We start from the raw sequence: 22,298 nt of genomic DNA, 5'->3' as shown, positions 1-22,298 counted from the left end.
ATTTCAATTACTTTAAAGTAGTGATTTAACAAAAATGTTGAGAATCTATAAAATTATGCGTAGATAATAATAATAATAAAAAATTTAAGCGCTCGACTTTTGCGCCAAGATTTGCCTTTTCCCGTACACGTGGAGTAGTGATACCAAAAACGCCGGTGTGCATGAACAGTCATGCACGCCAGGCTTTTTTTTTTTTTTTTTTTTTTAACAATAATTCTAATAATAAAATATTATATTTTATTATTTTAAAATATCAAATCACCCCGGCGTGCATCCCAACGGCCTTGATGTTTAGCATCACCCGTACACGTGGTGTACAAATATGTAGTTAAATCAGTTTAGATTAATTCTGCTCTGTAATGCAATCTACAAAGTCATTATCAAAATTCTGTAGTAAATAAAATCCAAAATCCGACCCTAGCTTTAATCACCAAAAAGAGGGTACCAATTTTATTGTCATAATTTAAAGCGTGCCCCAATTGTTAGTAAAATTGGTCAAGTCTCTATTTGGCGGAGGGATAATGGTACCAAACCCTGCACACCATATTATATTAATTAAATTATTTTAAAGATGTCACAACATTAATATCATATATATATATATATATATATATATAATACACCCTTAGAGCATTCCTAATGGAAGAGCCAAATGTTATTTTTATCTAAAATGGCTCTTCAAATGTTTAAAAAATCTCCTACATTGGATTAGCCAAAAGAAAATATAAAATAGATATTTGATTGGAAGAGCTAAAAAAAAAAGCTAAATGTAGCAGCACTTTTCAAGAGAACTATTTTATTTTTTATTATTTTTCTCACATGTTTTCTCTTTTTCTCAAATTTTTTTCTACTTTTTCTTTGCATGTTCTTTTTTTCCCAATTTTTTTTTCATTTTTCTTCTCATATGTTCTTTTTTTCTCAAAACTTTTTTTACTTGTAATAATATTTTAATAGAATAGATAAAAATATAGCTAATCGGATGTACAGACATTTAAAAATGACTTAGCTAAACTAGATAAAACTGAGTTTTTATAAGCTATTTTACATAAAAATATGATTCTTCCATTGAAAATGCTCTTACGTGCGTCACCCTTAAATCTCAATTGTAAAGTGAATATTAATCATTTTATTTAAAATAGAATTAATTAATATTCCCGTGAAGCTACTTTGGTGGTTTACGTGGCAAACTGGGATGGTCCCACAATGCTGAATTGCAGAATTGTCGGTACCCTGCCGACAAGGGAAGCAAAATTTCCCTTTCCATATTGACCGCAAGGCATGAGCTTTTCCAGATTAATATGGTAATTTTACTCTTACTAATACTATAAAAAAATTACAGATAATTTGGTGTTAGACATTAATATTTATCAATAGAACTACTATTATGTTCTTATTAATTAATCTGACCGTGTACAATGTTAATCAAATCTCTACACTTATGATACACAAATTATTATTTACAACAAAGTAATTATATCCTTATTATATATTCAGATACAGCCAAACTCCTCGGTAAATTTTAGAGGGATCTATGTTGCACCTTATTTAGACTGGATGTGCAATTGAGCTCCTCAATAAGTTTTCTAAGGGTTTCTAATCGAGTCGTGGGTCAAATAGGATTGCGAACGAGATGTCCAGTCCTTCAACCAAAAGGTTTGGTCGCTTTCTCGGCCCGCTCGGGCCGGTGCAATCAAGCATTTTCTAGTTTTTTTTTTTTTGTAACATGATGTGATAGAATTTAGAGGTATTACAATATTGCCCACAATGCTGTATGCCGACAAGGGAAGCAGAATTGTCAATAATGAAGAAAAATACAAAAAAGAAAAATCCAAAATAAAGGACTAAAAATAGATATTATTGCTTTAACATTTTTCTTTCAATATTGGCGGTAAGGCATGAGCTTTTTCCAATTAATATGATAATTTTGCTCTTATCAATATTATCAAAAATTACAACTAGTTTGGTGTTAGATATCAACATCTACCAATAGAATTACTATTATGTTCTTATTAATTAATCGCGTGTATAATGTTAATCAAATCTCTACACTTATGATACACAAATTATTATTTACTACAAAGCAATTATATCCTTATTATATACTCAGATACAACCGAATTCCTCAATAAATTTTATAGGGATCTTTGTCGCACATTATTTAGACTGGATGTGCAATCGAGCTCCTCAATAAGTTCTCTAGGGGTTTCTAATGACGTCGTGGGTCGAACAGGATTGCGAATGAAATGTTCAGTCCTTCAACCTAAAGGTTTGGTCGCTTTCCCGACCCGCTCGGATGGGGTGCAATAGAGCATTTTCTTTCTTTTTTGTTTTTTTATTTTTTATAATATGATGCGATAGAATTTAGATGGGTGATTTAAAATAAATCAGATGATAGTTAGTTAGAGGTATTACAATATTGCCTAAAATATTACATTACATGCGATCGATCTCAATCCAATCATATGTGTCTTGAGATTACATGGAAAATGCCTCCATAATCGTTCCAAAAGCTAGAAAATATTCTCTCTGCTGATCAACATGTGTAAAGTTCTTGAACCCATTATTTTATTCACCGAAGAAAGTGATAATGATGTGAATTCTCATGCACGCCCTGACAACGATCTCAATCCGTCACCATTCCCGGAGAAACAAAAAGCCAAAAGGGAGTCGTGGGAACACGCGTAGGGCAAGACCATCAAGATTGGCCGGCCTGTGCCGATGTCTCGCCAACCGCGATGGCCGGCCTGCCCTTTAATACGACAAGCCGCTTCTGTAATTGTTTTTTTAGCAGATGAAAAATAATATATCTATACACCAATTGTTTTTTTAGCAAGATAGATGAACACACTCTCATGGCACGCCCTTTCGCTCGATCATCTTTCCATCAAAAAAGTAGTAAATAATACACTTGTGTGGGCTCATTTGATAGTGTTCTTTGATGGCTTTTTTATTTTTTATTTTTTTGCTGTTTAGTGTTTTGACGTGATATGTAAATATTTTGTAATAATTTTAAAAAACAAACCCATAAAATTCTACACACTCTCTCAAATGACGTGCCACTAAAATTTATCACTGAATATATTTCAAAATTTAATAATAATTTTAGTGTTTGTTATCTTTATTCAAACACACGAATGATTGATGTTATTGGAGTACACGCGTGTGATAAGCGTATGTACGTTCACAGCACTCCTTTTTATTTCCCATCCAGATTTCCAGCATATGCATTAGTTGTGTATTTGCAGTCTGCGTCGTTCCTTGCACGATAGGTATTTCGTAAACCAGGGAACTTTTCTGTTCCTAGCTGCAAATCAGTCCATGGCAGCCATAACGCCTATCTTTCAAGATTTCCAAGCAGCGGCGCCCTTAGCCACCACTGTTGCTGTTGGGGGTCTCTCTTTGTTGATTGTCTCTTACAGCATCAGAAGATACATCTCTGCCCACAAGAGGGGACCCTCCAAACTCCCTCCTGTACCCGGTACTTAATTAGTTATTACTGGTGTCTTAATTCTTGTTCCCTTTCATGCTTTTTAGTGTTAATTAAGTTTGACTTCACTTTTGGGAATTGATTAATGCGTTGAAAACATTGTCTATCGGATGTTGCAGTGGTTCCAGGGCTACCGGTGATAGGAAACTTGCTGCAGCTGACGGAGAAAAAACCCCACAAGACATTTACAAAGTGGGCTGAGATATATGGGCCAATCTATTCAATCAGGACCGGTGCTTCTACTATTGTTGTTCTCAATTCCGCCGATGTTTCCAAAGAGGTTAATTTGCTTCCTTTCCTATTCTACTTTTCTTCTCCGGATTGAGTACCACCACTTCCCTACAGTCCGTGAGTAGAGCAATCAATCTTTTTCCTCTTTTTTTTGCGGGGTAAGTTTTGTTAACTATTCAGCTTGAGCACTTGGTTGGACATCCGTGCTAATCACTTCAAATTTTGAGATAATTAGGGGATTAACATTGTATCAAAACAAATGTTATGAATCTTAAACTTAATTACTAGGGATCACGCTTCATAAAACAAACATCACTGATTCGAATGTCCTTTCACCCCTTTCACTCTCCTTGTGCATACATGTAAAAAAAAAAATGTTATCAATCACCATTGTTTTTACTCCTGAGTTTGATTGAAACTCCCAAGTGTAGACACCCAAAAGGACATGTACTTTAATCTGTAGATATACTACCTAAATAAAGTACCAGGATGTTACTGTTAAGAGGTTATTAATTAGGTCTTGTTTGGCAAGCAACGTTAGCCTTTCCAACGTTCCACAGTACTGTATGGCGTTAGACATCGACTCCCAGGTGTAGACACCCTAAAGGACATGTACTTTAATCTGTAGATATACTACCTAAATAAAATACCAGGATGTTACTGTTAAGAAGTTATTAATTAGGTCTTGTTTGGCAAGCAACGTTAGCCTGTCCAACGTTCCACAGTACTGTATGGCGTTAGACATCGATTTGGGTTTTGTGTGCAACAACATGGAAAAGGCTGGGCTTGATGGGGTATTTGACAAGGCAGCTCGAGTTGAATGACAATAAAGCCCTCAAAGAACCTCACGTACCAAATTAGTGCTTTGATCTGAAGGACAAAAGAGGAATTTTACCTTTAGCAATTTTTTGAACGAGCATTAGTTTTTGCTGCAACCAGTCTCATCAAGGAGCCGTATTTGATGCAGCGTTCTACCCCAAAAATGTGAACACTGCAATGGAACCTCTGGCTCTTAGTTATGTGAAGAGCCAACTTTGTGTTCAGTTTACTATAAGTTCTACGATGTCTTTCATGGATGATAAAGCCAAAAAAAAAAAATAATAATTGTTTATTGCTTTTCATAACTACTACAATGAATAAGTGAAAGAGTTCCATTATTGTGGGTGTTTAAAATCTTCGAATTTATTGAATCAATGCTGCCATATATAAGAGTGTGCAGTGCAGGCCAGAATGTTCTATATATGCGCTAAATTTTTTTTTCCTTTATTATAAAAACAATGCATGTTTTATGTTATATGCATGGCATGTATCATTTTTTCGATCTGGTTGTAAATTTCAGGCTATGGTGACCAGATTTTCATCCATCTCAACAAGGAAGTTGTCGAAAGCCTTAAAGATTCTCACCGCTGACAAGTGTATGGTTGCAACAAGCGACTACAATGAGTTTCACAAGACAGTAAAACGACATTTACTTGCAAATGTTTTGGGAGCGAATGCTCAGGTAATTGGTTGTTACTACATCAATTTCCCAGCTCCTCCGATGTTTGTAATATTATTCATGTTGCCAAAACTAGTTTAATTCTTACCTCTCTTTGCAATTCAGAAGCGACATCAATGCCACAGAGACACCTTGGTAGAAAATGTTTCGAGCAGATTACATGCTCTTACAAGGAACTCTCCTCTTCAAGCTGTGAATTTCAGGATAATATTCGAGTCTGAGCTTTTTGGACTATCTTTGAAAGAAGTGAGTATCCTCGTTTTGGTTGAAAATTTATTATGAATTCCAAAAACTTAAACCGAGAGGAAATGATGAACTTGCAGGCTTTGGGGAAAGACATGGAATCCATTTATGTGGAAGAGCTTGGGAGCACTTTGTCAAGAGAGGAGATATTTAAAGTTCTTGTGACTGACTTAATGGAGGGTGCGATTGAGGTGGATTGGAGAGATTTCTTCCCATATCTGGGATGGATTCCAAATAGGAGTGTGGAATTGAAACTTCAGCGCGCAGCTTTCCGCAGGCAGATGGTGATGAATGCCCTGATCAAGGAGCAGAAGGAGCGCATAGCTTCAGGAGAGGTAACTATATATGTTTTTTTTGTTTTTTTTCTTTAATTTACTTTGAAATCTCTCATGTTCATCATTGTAATTAAGTTCCCAAATCCCAATGATTTGAAACAGGACTTAAATTGTTATCTTGACTACTTGTTATCTGAGGCAAAAACACTTACGAATGAACAAATTACCATGTTGGTTTGGGAGACAATCATCGAGACAGCAGATACTACTTTGGTTGCAACAGAATGGGCAATGTATGAACTTGCCAAAGATCCAAACCGGCAGGCATGTTAATTCAACCACAAATGTGCATCTCCTTGCCAAAGATCCAAACCATCTGATACCGATTCCTTCTTCTTGTAACAGGATCGTCTGTATCGAGAAATCGAAAACGTTTGTGGGTCCGACAAGATTACAGAGGAACACTTGTCTCAGCTTCCATACTTGAATGCTGTTTTCCATGAAACTCTGAGGAGGCACAGTCCAGTTCCAGTAATACCTTTGCGATATGCACACGAAGATACCCAGTTAGGAGGGTACCATGTTCCTGCTGGAAGTGAGGTCGATCCTTAATTTTCTTTATTTTCATGTTTGATATATGTTAATTGGAAGCAAAATTTTTTGACTTGGGAGCATTAATTGTTGCACAGATTGCTATAAACATATACGGGTGTAACATGGACAAGAAACAATGGGAAAACCCTGAAGAGTGGAAGCCGGAGAGGTTTCTGGACGAGAAATATGATCCGTTGGATTTGCACAAGACAATGGCATTTGGAGCCGGAAGGAGAGCTTGTGCAGGTACTCTTCAGGCATCGTTAATATCATGCACATCAATTGGTAGATTAGTGCAGGAGTTTGAATGGATGCTCAAAGATGGGGAAGTGGAGAATGTGGATACTGTTAAGCTCACTTCCCAAAAACTCCATCCCTTGCAAGCGGTTCTAAAGCCTAGAAATTGATAGGCTGAGTTACAAAAACTTAAGAGAAGTGCGTCTTTGATTTCACTGTGTACTGAAACCTCAGACGTTTTTTTTTTTTTTGTTTAATTTTATAAATCCTGGACCCTTTTGGCTTGTAATGTAGGGCAAAATAATAAAAGTGACAAAATTAATATCAATTATTAGGGTTTATAAGGTAAGGTTTTGAAGGTACGTAGAAGGCATCCCATTCCAGGTTCACATCCGTCCGACTCAAGTACAGCCATTAATTTGGATTTTTCTGCAAAGGGATTGGCTTCCAAGCCAAGTTTCAAACCCTGACAAAGGAATTGAGAAGTTTCCTTGAATCCTCCCATCTGAAACTAATTGTGAGTACCGTCACGTTACGTTGAAAAACTGCCTATTCATACCGCAGGTGCCGTTTGACTATTTCACCTTCTTCCCTATTCTGGCCTTCTACAACCTGCATTTTAATGGCTAAAATGACTCTGCTTTGTCAAAGCATTCACACTGGCTCCATAAATTTTCTATATTCTTTGGTTTTTTTTACATGGCCGCAAAAGAAGGGAGGAGAGATTTAAACTAATTATTTCCGCTTCATTAGGCGTGGTCTCAGCCAATTGAACTACCTCGTTGGGACATCTTATTTGGTTATTAGACTTTTACTATTTTCCGCACTATTAATCAGTCATTAATGTATAGCATTTCTCAAAATTTTATGCAAATACGGAAAATCAAATATCTGAAATGATTTAATCACGTTGATTATGTAAGGATTTTATTAACATGGGTTAGACACCAGGCAGTGGGCATGCCGGCTGTGATTGGCAATGGAATGAAAAAATAGAGTGAAACGGTACTATAGCAGATTTGATTGATATGAGAGAAAAAAATAATAATATTTTGTATAAAAAAAGTGAAAAAATTTATTTTGTAGTAATTTTTTTATTTAAATAATAATAAAAAGTGAATGATATGATGTAAAAATTAAAAATATTAACATTAATTTTAAGAAGAATTTTTTTAAATTTTGAGTCGGATCCAACCTGTGCCAAATACAGCCGACATCAATGCCAGAAATGGACTGGTCGGTCCATTGTAGTATGCTTCAAAACCGGTCTAAATTTTTCAAGTGTGTCGCGTTCACACTACGTACGTTGAAAGTGACGAATAAAGAGAGAAATAGTAGTTGCTGGTAATGAGGGCTGGACTCTGAAGCCCCTCGTGCCCAGGCTAAATCGGGCCGGGCCCGTCATAGTTGGCCACGTGTAATATCTGGTCAAACTTTCAAAACTGGGACCCCACTTCTGTCCGTGCTGATAGAGATGTTAGGTCAGACAGGTCCATGAGTAAGACAAGTCTGTGGGGGGCATGCAGAAGCAGAATGACCGATTGTGGGTATTATAATGGTATTGTATATACCTAAAAAAAATAATGGTATTATATATATATATATATATATATATATTCGAATTAATTTTTTATTTTATTTTAGCTAAAAAATTATGGTGGTATTTGCCTATTTGATAAGAGAAATGTCTTGCATTTAAAACGTAACTTTTAAAATTATGGTTGAATTAAAAATTTTTAATGATTGATCTTAAATGTAATACTAATTTTATAATAAAAGTATTTTATAAACCTTTTAAAGAGATGTTTTTTTGTGAACCATCTCAAATTTGCATCACATATCTAGCCGAGTGTGGATGCTCTTAATATAAAGAATAATGGAAAAATTATACTTTACTCTTCAAAGTTTTATCCGATTTGTAATTTGACCTCAAATGTCTAAAAATTTATAATGTAATCACTCCATTAACCATTTTTGTCCAATTTGATGAAAAATTGCTCACGTGTGCAGTATGTGCATTTTTTAGTCTAAAATTTTCAAAATTGCCTAAATGTGTTTTAAGAAATTCAAAAAATGCTCCAATTCAATAAACTAGAATTAGGAAGAAACAAAAAATGGGTTGGCTACGGCCATCCCCATTGGCCATTTGGGGGTGCTTTCGGCCACTGAAGTGTTTGGGGTGTTTCGGCCATCCTCATTTGTCCCCTTGGGTGTGGTCGGCCACTACTCATGGGCCGTAGGTGGCTTGCCACCCACTATTTTTTTATTTTTTTTTAAATATATGGGCAATTAAGTATTTTCTATCATTTTTGTAAGAGAAATGAAATTATTAGCAATTAGGTCACATTGCAAATTTTTAATACTTTGATGGGATACAATGTAAATTTTTAAACATTGAAAGTCAAATTACAAATCGAATAAAACTTTACGAGATAAATTGTAAGTTTTCCCAAGAATAATCTAGGGTTTAGATGTGGTGCAATATATTGCATGCTCATGTTGCCTATATTGCATGTGATACAGAAATTTTGATCCTGTATACACGCATAGTAAATTAGAGAAAAATATAATAAAGTACGCTTTAGCCCTTTGTTATGTTTGTTAGAATTTTTGTTATTTATTTTTAAATTAAAATTATTAACAAATAATTCAAAGTACAAATTACTCATAAAAATATAAAAATACTTAAAAAATAAAATAAAATAAAAACATTTTTCAAAAGAAAGTTTTATACTATTCATTTTAAATTCAACTCCCAATATTTTTACTTTTTACATTATATTAATAATTTGTTATTATTATTTAAATAAAAAATGATTACAAAATAAAATTCTTTTACTTTTTTATATCAAATATTTTTTTTCTTTTAAGATTAAATGACAGAAAACCCCCCACCATATCCCAATATTTCCGAGGAGAGGTGAGCAGGGGTATGTTATTGGGTTTAGACGAGAGAGGTGAATCAAAAAAGAGAAGCTCAATCAAAGGAGCAGAGATCACGGCAGCCGAGAAATCCGGCACAGGCAAGTCAGTGAGTGGTACGAAGTGAGTGAGAGAGAGAGACAGAGAGAGAGAGAGAGAGAGAGAGGAATCTTTGATGCAGAGGAGAGGTGTTGGCCACTCAGCCACAGAAGCAGCAGGCACATCCAATTATTGCTTCCCACGCTGCCCAACATCCATCATGCTGTCGGCCCTCTTCCACCCAACTTAACCTATCTCTTCTCGTCCCTCCTCTAGCCGACTCACCGCCTGTTTTAGCTTACTACCAAATCATCAAATTCATTGCATCCATTCCACCTCCTGTCAACTATGGATCCTCAGCCATGTTTCAGACAAAATAAATTTCTATCCTCCTTAAAAAAAACAAAAAAAAAAAAGAAAGAAAGAAAGTAAGGTTTGTGCATTATCTGATGCGCATTTTAAGCTTGCATTGCGGAGGGGAGATGGAAGAATGAGTTGAAAAGGTTATCTTACTTAACTTGTTTGACCATTTTTTAATCGAGTAACAAAAGTTTTCATTATCTTGGTAAAATACTTTTTAGTCATTCATGTTAATGAGTCCATGTTTGATAATTAATTATGATATCTACAACCTATTTTTATAACTTTTACTAATATATATATCATATTCAACCTATTAGTGTGTATTGGTCATCATTCTTTGACCCTTACTAGGAAGGCCTTGATTATGTGCGGTTGGGTTTATACATTGTATTTAGCTTTGGTGCAATAATTACAGTATTACATCAGCATAAGGCAAAGGAGTGGACTGAACATGGACTTAAAATTTCAAAAAATTCATCTCAAAATCAACTCAAATATTCTTACTTTTTTATACCATATCAATTACTTTTTATTACTATTAGAGTGGTCGAACTATATTTTTTTACAACAATTAGTGGTTCAGTTACTCTTAATGGACACTCGGGTGACTTGTAAGGAAACCACTTTTCTTTTAGGGTGTTGTGATTTGAAGTTCAAATTTTTCATGTCATATGCACATATAGTCATTGAATTGATATTAGGGAAAAAAAACTAAGTTTTTTTTTTTTTTATCTCTTTATCTTTCTTCTTGAGATTGCATTTGAGGGGTCTAAAAGTGCATTTAATACTCAAAAAGTCCGTTAGAAAAAAAAGTATTTGTTTGGTAAAAAAATTTAAAAGCGCTTTTAAAGGTTTAAAAAGCCTAAAAATAGCCAAAACAGACTTTTGACAAAAGTTTAAAAATAAAACTTTTGTCAAAAAATATTTCAAAAGTTATATTTCTCAAACGCAATCCCTCTTATTATTTTATGGAGCAAGTATAACTAAAGAATATTTAAATGATAGCATTAGTTAAACGAGTGTAGGATTATATTAACTTGCTAGCCAAGTAAGCTGAAGCTAAAAGTTGTTGATATTGTAGAGTCCATATAAACTATTCAGTCTGCAGAGAAGCCAACCAGCCGAGCCACGACTCGGACTGTCGAACTCTGCAGTGTCTGCACAAGACTCTCGAAATTTCACACCCTGCGTGTAACCGTATAACCCTCTCTTCACGTTTTAAGACTTTGCACATACGCTGTCTGCTGTCTCTCTCTCTCTGTGTGGATATAAAAGCCCACCCACTCCTTCCAAGACAACTCCTCGCCCTTTGTTTGTGCATCCTTTTTCATTCTTTGGGTCTTCTCTCTACCCACCCTTTGTCTTTTTCTTCCACATTCCTCGCCTTTCTTTACCAATCCCCAGAGACAAACATGCCATCTGAGACAGCGGAGGCCAAGGCTGTGAGGGTGCAGCAAAGCCTGGGCCACCCTCACCCGCAGCAGACCCAGCCCCTCCCTTGCCCGCGCTGCGACTCCCTCTCCACCAAGTTCTGCTACTACAACAACTACAATCTCTCCCAGCCCCGCCACTTCTGCAAGTCCTGCCGCCGCTACTGGACTCAGGGCGGCACTCTTCGCAACGTGCCCTTCGGTGGCGGCACCCGCAAGAACACCACCACCAAGCGCACTCGCGCTACCACTAATTCTTCGTCTTCCTCGTCCTCTTCCTCTTCCTCCACTGTTTCCAACGAGGCCGTACCCTCCAACCCCATTCCGGTTTTGCCTCCCGGCGATATGGTCTCGCATGATGTGGGTCTGAATGAGAATGGGGCGATGGGCGGAGGCTTCAACTTCATGGTGAGCTCGCAGGGTCAGGGGTTCTTGGGGCTGAGTGGATACGGACTGGGGACCATACCCGGGTTCGACGAGATGGGTGGGTTCGGGTTGGGCAGAGGCGTCTGGACATTCCCTGAAGTCGGTGACTTTGGCGGTGCAGGCAATGGTGGTCCTTCCGTTGCTTCTTCAGGGTACGACACGTGGCAGATGAGCGGTGCTGATGGTGGGGATTCCTTTGCTTCCACGGACCTTGCGATTTCAACACCATCCCAGGGTTTGGAGTGATGATGGTTTTTCCATCCTCACTCTGCTTTTGGTTACTCTCTCTGTTTTGGTTTTGGTTTTGGTGGTTTTGGAAGTTCTGTGTCAAAGTTGCCTTCTTTTGTGGGTCAGTGTTTGGTGGATATAGACTGGTATAGGTTACATAGACATGACTAGAGTTTGAAAGGCTGAAAGCGATCCAACTTCAGGTAGGGTGCTTTTCTTTGATGCCTCTGTAAATCTTTTTACTTCTGTATTGGACAAATCGTTTGAAAAAAAAAAATGGACAAGCACATCTTTTGGGGATTTTTCCTTTTAAGTACTACACAGTATCTAGTTTGAGAAATAAAAAAAAAAAAAAAAAATCCTTTGGTCGCACTACAATGTAATGTTCTCTTTCTTCTTTTTATTTTTCTTCTTTTTCACTGGTTTGGCAGGACTGTGTGGGTAATGCATGAAATCTGAGCTTCCAGTTCCTAAAAATTTCGAGGTTCTGATTGCAATATATCGAACAGTTGGAGAACAATTTGTGGAATACGAATTGAGAGAATGTCTAGGCTTTGGCCTTCTGATTATGTCTAATTTGTTCACTGATTAATCAATTAGACATGTTCATTTGCAGTTCAAAAATAAGCCCCCGCCTGATTTCACATATGCAGACCAATTGTTTTATTTTAATTATTAAGGAGCAACAAATGTAATTTAGCAACAAAGGTGGCGGTCCAATGACCCCTGTTTCCTTCGCATGTACTAATCTCACTAGGTTGATGGTTACTACATTAAAGTTCGATGTCACCACCCACGGCGGCGATTAAGGAATTGAGATCCTCTTCAATTTAGGCGTAATTGAAATTTTCAATTGTTAATTGTTAATCGTGGTATTTTATTTTAACTCTAATGGTTAATAAAATGTTAATTATTTTTGTATAATTGAGGCATTAAATATTAATTTTTGTTTTATGGAGATATAAATGATTTTATAAATCATTAAATTTAAAATGAAGGGTCATGATTAACGATTAAAAAAAATTTAATTTCTCTCCTATTAGAAAGATTGATCCGTGGTTAAGGGTCTCAAAGCAATTTATTTTTATAGGGCTAAAGCAAGTACTAAGGAGCACGTTGGAATCCAGCACTCAGAATTAGTCAACATCACAATCACCATAAATCTTATTAATATTTTGGTAGCACTTGTACTTCTTTGCAGTATTCATCCTTTTGAGCAAAAGTATAAATCCTTTTTAAAATAAATAGCTGAATGTAAAAACCTCGAACAAGACAGTAATTAATTTTTTTTTTTTTTTTTTTTTTTAAAAAAAAAATAATTTTTTAGCAAATAGTTTGAAGTAATTTTAAGTGGTCTATTTGTGTCTTACTAAGAATGATATAGCTATTAAAATTATTTTTTGATTAAAATTTAATAATAATTAATCAAAAGCTCAATAATAATTTTAATAATTACATCATTCTTAATAAAACATAAATAAAATACAAGTAAATTACCTAAAATTACTCGATCAAAATGCGGTAAAACTACTAGCCTTGTGGCAGTAGGATTGCTCCTACATAGGGATAGACTTACCAAAAAACATTTAGAAAGGAAAAAGAGTAATAATGTATTATTTTTTTACATTTTCGGAATGGTGCGCGAAGTTTCTTAAACAAAGGTTTCTAGTGGTCAAGTCTTCGTTGACAACGTTGCTTGTTTTCATCAAGAAAAAGGCAACCATGGCTGACAGGCCACCGACCACGTGACAGGGGTGGTCATGGTTCGTCCTGTGCCTTATTATATACACAATGACTATGCATGCATGTTCATTGGTGTTAACTTCCAACAGCCTTCTAAAAGCTTTTTCCACTTAAGACGAAGGTGGCTGGACTACCATAAGTGCTATGCGCCGGTTTGGATTGGCTGAAGCCTATTTTTTTATTTTTTTATTAATATGACAGATGTCTTATTTATGACCTCAAGATCTTTCTAGAGACATCTTGGTCATTAACTAGATATTTTTCAATTCAAAATGAATTGGAGAGAATTTTGTTCCGCTTGATGAAATAATTACAATTCTAAGTGCATATGTGACTCTTGTATTTTACATGGACAAAATTAATATAAAAATAATAATAATTATTAAGTAAACTCAACCTTGTTAGTTTAAGCTTTTAGGTTAAAAGTTGTGTTTTAATATATATATATATATATATATATATATATATATACTTTTTTTTTTTTTTTTTTATTGTCTATGATCCATTCTTCTCAAATCATCTTCTTATTTTTACTGTTTACTCTTTCTTTTTTAACTTATAATATTCAATGGCTTTTTCGCTGCAAGCAAGGCAAACACATGAGATGAAGTCATGATTTATGAAGTGATGTTGGTCCCCCATGCCACCAAACACGCACTTATTCCGAAACAGGATGGAGCAAAACACTTGATTTCAACGAAGACGGCAGCCCCAGATTATTCAAATTTACAGAGTTGAATGTTCTGTTTACTGCCCCATCTAACTTTTTTGTCCAAGCCTATTTTTCTAGAAGCGATGGATTTGAGAGGCCACCAAGACATGGTTAAAGCTGAAAGCATAGTTGAAGGATTATGACAAAGAACTACCTAGGTTGTCCAAATTGTAGTTTCAACTCAAGTGCTGTCTAAGACAAAAGCTACCTTTATGCAAATTCAAAATTTTACTTGTTTATCTCTTTCCATCCATAAAATCTACGCTCAAAACATCCATAACTACATCGGTTTTTAAAATTTAAGATTCAAATTTGAGTTGAATCCACTTTTTTCGAACAGGGCCAAGCCTCACCCCCTACACCTAGGAACTAGACTATACAGCATATATATGGTGATCATCAATTTCTTCATTATTTTATACTAGATATATATCAGGTCAAGCCAGCAGAGTAAGGAACCGGATTGGGCATCAAGACTAATATTACATTGGAAGATTTGAGACTTAAGAATGAATTCAACAAGACAACAGTTTACTACTATATATAAGCCACAGGGAAGAGGTTCTTACATGACAGTTACTGTATAGAAAACAACATAATATAATTCCAACATTACATTAACTCTGAAAAACTCCAAAGCCCCCCCATTAAGCTTTCTTTGCCTAAATCTCAGTTGGGCTTGAAGAATTTCAACTTAAGTCCATTGTTAACCATGCTCCAGATTCCTCCAATGGAAAAGGCCAAGCTAAAAGCAATTCCTAACCAGCCAAGGATCCAGTTGAAGTACCAATTGAAGCTGTATTTTGTAGGCTTCTTTATGAGAACCCACATGAAGCAAGGGTAAGCAAATGTGACTGGAAGTGTGAGTCCTCCCAACAGACCAGCAAGACTGGAGAGGAAAGGGAGTGCCACTCCTATGAAGAAGTTGACAAATCCATAGAATACACGAAAACCAGACCTGACCCAAATCGAGCAGGGGCGGTTGGTTCGGCTCGTGTAGCTGGCTTCGAAGCTGTCAAAAACAGGCATGGAGTATATCTGGAAACTGCTCAAACAGTTGAACACAACTAGCAGAAAAGTCATTGCAAGAAGTCCTCTTGGAATGTCGTGACTGTGAAATGCATACAAGGCATTAAGAATCCCTCCTGAAGGCATCTGAAACAAGAAACAGTGTTAATAATGTCTGCATGATGTAGTGAAATCCATGTGTAAATGATTCTGAAAAATGTTACAAAAACTAAAGGCCTGATGAATTTGGTGGCATAAATTAGTATCCATCTGACTATAAATATATAGGAAGGAAAAACATCTTGGATAAAGTCATTGATCAAGTACGGATGAATTAGCATCTTCATCATTGCTAAAATGTCAACAAATTTTTTGATCAGTTTGAAAATGTACAAGCACAAACACTGTATGCATAGTTTTTAAGATATTTGCTAATGATACTTGGAAATCATCATTGATTTTATGAATGTATGAGAACAAAGACTAGTGCCGGTTAGTACACTTACAAGATTTCCGTAAGCCCAATAGCCTCCAATGGAAACAGGGAACAAGCACATGGCAATAAAGAAGTAGGCAACTTTGGCTCCTCTCCACATAGGAACATGAGCTGGGTGCTTAAATGTCGATGGCATAGTTGCCTGAAAAGAGGCCAAATGAACTCCATTAGATGACCAAGTTGACACACACAACTTTAGCTAATGATTTTGGTTGTTGCCCCAACAGTAGGAGTAAACATTATCACTTCAGAACTCACAATGTGCATACCTGGATCTCTAAAACCAAATTGTGTCCCCTAAATGCAAAGGCTATAATTCCGAGTGCATTCAAGACTGAAAAGAGAGAAGCATTGAAGGACGGCAATGAAAGGGGTTCATATGATATTAGTGGTGGCCTTTGTTGGCTTACGGAGAGGACCCACACCATGGTGGAGTAAGTGATGGCTGTTACAGCCCCTATGAGAGAAAGTCCAGCAATTGAATTGAGGTTTGGGAGCTGAGATAGAACAATGCATAGAGAAGTAAACACCAGATACCACTCTACTGTTGTAAGGGGATTCGATGAACAGAGGGGCCCGCAAACTATCTGAAAAAATAGTTTCATGGTCTCCCCTCCTATAAGAATCAAAGCTGTTGCCGTTCCGGCTGATAAATAAACAGTCGGGAAGAGAGCAAGCCAGACACCCAATCTTTCCCCTGCACAAGGAAGAACAACATCAATGCAAGAAAAGAACTACTAATTACCATTCTCATATCCATTACTATAATTTAGATGCATTAAGAAATGTAGTAAGATCTTGGTTCCAAATAATTTTGAAAGTTACAATCATCATCAACTCCTTGCTATTTAGTTTTAGAGATCATGGTAACCATCTTCCAGAATCATGGGAATTAGACATTGAGCTTTTTAACAAAAGAAAAATGTTATGTTGGAATGCATCCTCACCAAATGCTGCTTCTGCAAGCTCCACATATCTGTTGTACCGCTTTCCTGGAACTGCCTCATGTAGCTGAACTAGAATCCAGAGAGTATAGAGTTGCCAACAGTAGGCTATGGTCAAAGAAAGTATTCCCCAACTCCTATGGAAATGTTAAAGAAGGCAATCGAAGTCAAATCGAGATATATTTCTTCCTTTGAGCACCGTGACAAACACTTATTCAGATGCATTCATGCATAACAAGAAGCTATCTGCAATTTTTTCGCCAAATTACTAATTTTTTTTTTTTTTTTTCTTCCACTTAGTTATCCTCCCTTTTGACTTAGATGGGTCTCACCAATCTAATAGGGGGTCAGTAGCCAAACAAAATTTGAAGAAAAACCATTTATTTGTTAAAGAAAAATCAACAAATTAATTTCGAAGAAATAGAAGAAAAACAGGCATACTAGTAAAGGCTGCACAATATACCTTAGCAAAGTGATATACTTTACTGTTTACAGTGATTTGAAATGGATATTATGAAAAAGAAAAAGCAATAATCAAGTATAAAGGGCCCTCTGTTATAATCACAAAAGGAGGAACACAATTATGGGTGGTCCCGGTACAAGAGATGCCTTTTCCTCTCTAGAATAATTTCACTAGTGGAAAAAGCAAATGATAAAAGGACCCAGAAATGACTTGCCTCAAGGATGTTTCATTCTTCTTCTTCTTCTGTTCAAACTAAATCTATTAGGAACTTTAACAAAAGAAAAAAAAGCTTACCCAGTACCTTTAGTCAAATTCATGTGACTAAAGGAATGATACATTTGACTATATGGGAATGAAACTTGTATATACGGTACAAATCCAAAGTAAAGCGTATAAAGTAAGACACCGAAAGAGTCTAAGAGACCCTTTTTGGAAAATAAATGCACGAAGTAGAAGATAGAGAAAATGGCATTAGGGAAGGAACTGAGAATTCATAAATGCGTATCTCAGTTAGACGTGCAATGGCAGGCACTTCAGAAATCACAATGCTACAAGTACAAGCAACCTAGATTAACAGATTAAACCCACAATCTAATTAATTCACACACATACCAGCCGAGAAAGGCAAAGGCAACGGGCAAAACCAGGGCCTGGAAGCCAACCCCGGCATTGAGGTTGTGAAACGCAGCGTAGTGAGCGTTCCCATTGCGAGACTCGGTGATGGGAAGCCAAGCGTCCTGAGGGTTGAGCTTCGTGAGATGACCCATCTCCTCCAAGTAACCCTTCATGTTGATCAGCACCCTCTTCATCGGCGTCCCAATGGGGCTCAGAAACCGAGGGGATATAAACGACGTCGGAGTCCACGCCGTCGAGGTCTTCCCCTCCCTGTTAGACGCCGGCCTCGGCGACCTCTGCCCCGTCGGCGTCTGTATCTCCGGCGTCGACGCTCTCGGCGTCGCCGGTATCGATATCAACTCTGTCTCTGGCCTCTCCTCCATTCTCAGCTTCCAAAACCCTCTGTGTGCCTCTGCTTGTGAACCCAAACCGGGTTTATATCTATCTCCAACCTCTACCTCTTGCTCTGCTACTCCACTCTCTCCCTCTCAACAAGTGTGTATGTACTATGTATGTGTCCGAAAAAGACTCGAGTACGAGAAGTGTAATAATGCAGATTTTTCTTTTCTAAAATTCACTTTATTTATTTTGTTGCTTTTCAGCTTGTCGGAAGAAGTGTCAGTTACGAATCAGAGCGTGGGGACAGTGAAAACTGGAACCATGAAAGTTTGCACATTTATGATTTTGACCCATGATTATCTATCCCGGTGGACCCATCGTTATCGTTTGAAAGGATTACAGAGATTTTAACAATTTTATTTAAGCTGTAAATATAATTCAATTTAGCGTTAATAATTTAAATAATAAATTACTGAAAATTCAAATGGTTGATGGCCGATGGGTGATGGGTTCAATTTGGACGCCAACGCCACTAGTCAAACTAGGCAGGAGATAGGACGGAAGTTGAGTCTGTTTGATTTTGATTGATGCCTCCCCACCCACCCATTCCTGTGGAATTTGATAATAAGGATAGAGGAAATTCCTTAAACTATGATCGGAGGAAATCTTTGTGATAACTAATAGGATTTGAGTATGAGAGCTACACTTATCCAGAATAAGATGTTCAATTGATTTTCGTTTATCAGTGCAGAATATTATTGAATGTCCAAAAACGCTCCGCTTGTTTAGTTTTTTTCAAATATGAACCGAATTATCATCGAGTTAAATAATTTGTTCATCGTTTAACTTTTATGTCATGAGGCTATTAGATTGATTATTGTGTGTGTGTTTTTTTTTTAATTAATTATTGTGTTTTTTTTCTTAAAAAAAAAATATTTTTAAAAAAATTTGGCTTGTTTAAAAAATTTGTTCAAGCTCAGCTTAATCTTGCAAATGAACTAATTAGAACATAAATAATTCAAACTAAACCAAAGCCCATCAACAAGGGACTTTATTTATTTTATTCAAAGAATAATGATATAAACACAACTTGTCGTCTCCACTTTGGCCCAACTTTTCTCTAATATGATCATTTAAAAAAAAAAAAAAAAATTGAAGTAATAACATTCATTTTTTTATTCGGTATTTTATTTTTTAAAAAAATACCAAATAAGAAAATGACCACATAGGATGTTATAGACAAAGTGTTCAATCAAACTGAGTTGGAAAAATTTTCTTCAACTTACTTTATAAAAGTGACATGTATCCCTTGAACATATGAGTTACACATATTTTTTTTAACAACAATGACAAAGTTAGAATAAATTTTATTAAAAATTCATGTGCATCTCACATGTTATTAAAAAAATAAATATATGTCACTTTTATAGAGTAGGTTGAAGAAAATTTTTCCAACCTAATTGGAGGAAAACTTTGCCCAGATGTTATTACTTCATAAATTTTTTTATTTTATTTTTTAAAAAAATGACCACATAATAGAGAAGTTAGATCAAAGTTAATGCTACAAATTGTGTCTATATCATTGCTATTATTCAAATAAGGAAAATGGAGTTATAAGGGAGAGTTTTGCCCCTCATAATTCGAACAAAATAATCAAATTTATTATTTACAATCCTAAACACTGTTTAAGTTCTCAAAACGAATTAAAAAACCCTTATATATATAAAATTGATGATGGGATTTTATTATGTAGGGGTGGGAAGAGGTGGGAGTGGTTGTGTACGGAATGGAATATCAGTGGTTGCGGTGGGGATGGATAAGCGTGACGAGGTGGATAAACGACCAAAAGAGTCAATCAATCAGATCGTATCGTATGAGAGTGTGTTTTGAGATGAATGATCGATCATTTCAGGTTGGGTCCCAGGAGTTTCCGTTTTGTCTGAGGGAGTGTGGGCAAAATTGGCACGCGCGTTATGATGGGCGCGTCTACCTCCAAATTATTTATCTCTTGCCATGTTCGCTCGCGTGCAAATCCATTTTCGGGTTTCACCCTTCAAACCCGCCCAAGCAACACCATTCACCCTCACTGTACTGTAATTCTCAATCACCCACTCACTGTTAAAATATCCCACTTAATTATTAATGTCTCTCATTAATTATTGTCTATTTTAATTAAAGTCTCTCAGAAAATGTTTACTAATGTTTTTAAAAAGATTTTTATGTGTTTTTTTACATGTTCAAAAACACATTTCTAAACAAAAATTTCTTTGAGGGATTTTGCAAGAAAACTAAGTCTCTCAGAAAAAGAAAAGTATGTCCTTAATATATATATATTAGGGTAAAGTCTATTTAATTCTTTAAAACTACTATTCTAATGACAATCTATCCATAAACTATCAATTACAATAATTTACCTCACAAACTATCAAAACAATGACAATGTACCCCCAATGCTAAGAAAATGACAAAATTACCGTTATAGAATTTTTAATAAGACAAAAATACTATTAAAATTTTGAAAAAATTAAATTAAATTTTAGTATTTTATTTTTATTTTAGTAAGGATAATTTCATCATTTTGTTAAAATTTGGGGTACATTGTCATTATTTTGGTAATTTGAAGGATAAATTATTATAATTAATAGTTTGAGGGATATATTGTCATTGAGGTGGTAGTTTGAGGGGGTTACGTAGATTTTACTTTATATATTATTTATCTCTTGAACTTATCTCATTTTTTATTCTAACGTGTTCACACAAGAGAGAAGAGAAGATATTCGAACTTATAATTTTCGCTTCATAAATCATAGTTTTTAGCCGATTGAACTACCCATTTGAGACATTTGAACTTATCTCATAATTGCCTAATTTTTTTATGTTTATTTACATCTTTCGGTTACATGACCCAAATTTATATTCAGATTTATTTAATTAATGCCATTAAAATATACAGTATGTAATTATGAAAGGCATTCTGGTACAATATATAAATTATAATGTATCTCTTTGGATCTTTTCTCATAATTGCGAAGGTTTTTTTAACTTTACTTTTCCTTTTTGCGGTTGCATGTTTGACTTTTCTTTTCTAATTGGAAGATTACGCAATTACACAACAAGCTCTCCGCAGAATTGTTTTCTTCTTTTGAACCCCAAAGAAAGCAGAATAAAATAAAAAATCGTAAACTTTGATCCCAAATGATGAAAAAGATTTTATATTTTAATGGTTTTGATATAAAATATTCTCCATCATGTAAGCAACTAAAAAGTTTGGGAAAGAGAAAGGGAGGGGGAGATTTTATATTTTAATGGTTTTTCTTTTTCTTTTTTTAGGTGTTCTCCGACATATCAGCAACTTTGGTATCTCTGCTATACGTCAACTCACCTTTTACTATGTTATGCAGTTCATCTCCTCCCCGACTAATGTTGCTTGTTGGCTGTTTGTTTTGTGTTTTTTGTTTTGAATACGAGGTTTTTTCTCTTTAAATCTCATAAATAATGAGAAATAATTAGGTATGAAGGGTTATTTCTCACGGCCTGGATAGTTGGGTGTGAGGGATTATCTCTCGCAACCATTTTAGATAAATTTTGTTGGGAAATTTGGTTACGAAAAATGATAGAGTCTCAACTTAAGTCCAACTTTTGACTTATTTTTTTATTAAAAAAAAAAAACTAAATAGCAAATGAAAAAAATGTGTGAAGGAATAATATCTCTTTTCGGTCATTCTTTTATTTGGTATTTTTTTAAAAATAATAAAAAAAAAATGACCATTTTTATGAAGAAAAATATCATTTTGTATTTTTTAAAAAATACCAAATAAAAAGACAAAAAATAGATATTATTCCTTCACACATTTTTTTTCATTTATTACTTTTTTTTTTAAATAAAAAAACAATGCAAAAGTTGGTATTAAGTTGGGCAAATAAGTTTGGTACCTATCATCCCTCTTTGGCTACCCATGTCTTAGATCTAGTATGCTCAAAGCATATTTGCTTTTTAACTGTATT

General features: G+C 35.4%; 3 protein-coding genes across 3 annotated transcripts; 2 read left to right on the top strand and 1 right to left on the bottom strand.

The window, feature by feature from the left end:
- Positions 1-3,132: 3,132 nt before the first annotated feature.
- LOC132185887 (ent-kaurene oxidase, chloroplastic) lies at positions 3,133-6,899 on the top strand. The gene is made up of 8 exons (XM_059599693.1): positions 3,133-3,478; positions 3,607-3,767; positions 5,058-5,219; positions 5,322-5,462; positions 5,540-5,794; positions 5,897-6,058; positions 6,140-6,334; positions 6,424-6,899. The coding sequence occupies exons 1-8, from the start codon at positions 3,319-3,321 to the stop codon at positions 6,733-6,735; spliced, it is 1,548 nt and encodes a 515-aa protein (XP_059455676.1). The 5' UTR covers positions 3,133-3,318; the 3' UTR covers positions 6,736-6,899.
- Positions 6,900-11,079: 4,180 nt separating this feature from the next.
- LOC132184514 (dof zinc finger protein DOF3.4-like) lies at positions 11,080-12,537 on the top strand. The gene has a single exon (XM_059598173.1). It carries the CDS (start codon positions 11,302-11,304, stop codon positions 11,989-11,991), a length of 690 nt encoding a protein of 229 aa, XP_059454156.1. The 5' UTR covers positions 11,080-11,301; the 3' UTR covers positions 11,992-12,537.
- A 2,401-nt stretch (positions 12,538-14,938) lies between these two features.
- LOC132184559 (lysine histidine transporter-like 8) lies at positions 14,939-18,465 on the bottom strand. The gene is made up of 5 exons (XM_059598239.1): positions 17,952-18,465; positions 16,880-17,013; positions 16,202-16,629; positions 15,943-16,074; positions 14,939-15,583 (listed from the first exon to the last, which is right to left on the bottom strand). The coding sequence occupies exons 1-5, from the start codon at positions 18,335-18,337 to the stop codon at positions 15,098-15,100; spliced, it is 1,566 nt and encodes a 521-aa protein (XP_059454222.1). The 5' UTR covers positions 18,338-18,465; the 3' UTR covers positions 14,939-15,097.
- Positions 18,466-22,298: the final 3,833 nt, after the last annotated feature.

The sequence above is a fragment of the Corylus avellana genome, chromosome ca6 (assembly GCF_901000735.1).
Source record: "Corylus avellana chromosome ca6, CavTom2PMs-1.0".
In the NCBI taxonomy this organism is placed as follows: domain Eukaryota; kingdom Viridiplantae; phylum Streptophyta; class Magnoliopsida; order Fagales; family Betulaceae; genus Corylus; species Corylus avellana.
This window is presented reverse-complemented; position numbering and strand designations above follow the sequence as displayed.

Bases quoted from the DNA above. Each gene is read 5' to 3' on its own strand.
- LOC132184514 (XM_059598173.1), top strand. From the start codon at position 11,302: ATGCCATCTGAGACAGCGGAGGCCAAGGCTGTGAGGGTGCAGCAAAGC.
- LOC132185887 (XM_059599693.1), top strand. From the start codon at position 3,319: ATGGCAGCCATAACGCCTATCTTTCAAGATTTCCAAGCAGCGGCGCCC. The intron at 3,768-5,057 runs GTTAATTTGCTT...TGTAAATTTCAG, and splicing joins CCGCCGATGTTTCCAAAGAG to GCTATGGTGACCAGATTTTC. The intron at 5,220-5,321 runs GTAATTGGTTGT...TTTGCAATTCAG, and splicing joins TTTTGGGAGCGAATGCTCAG to AAGCGACATCAATGCCACAG.
- LOC132184559 (XM_059598239.1), bottom strand. From the start codon at position 18,337: ATGGAGGAGAGGCCAGAGACAGAGTTGATATCGATACCGGCGACGCCG. The intron at 17,014-17,951 runs GTATGTGTGTGA...ACATTTCCATAG, and splicing joins GCCTTTGCCTTTCTCGGCTG to GAGTTGGGGAATACTTTCTT. The intron at 16,075-16,201 runs GTATGCACATTG...GCCTCTTTTCAG, and splicing joins ATTTGGTTTTAGAGATCCAG to GCAACTATGCCATCGACATT.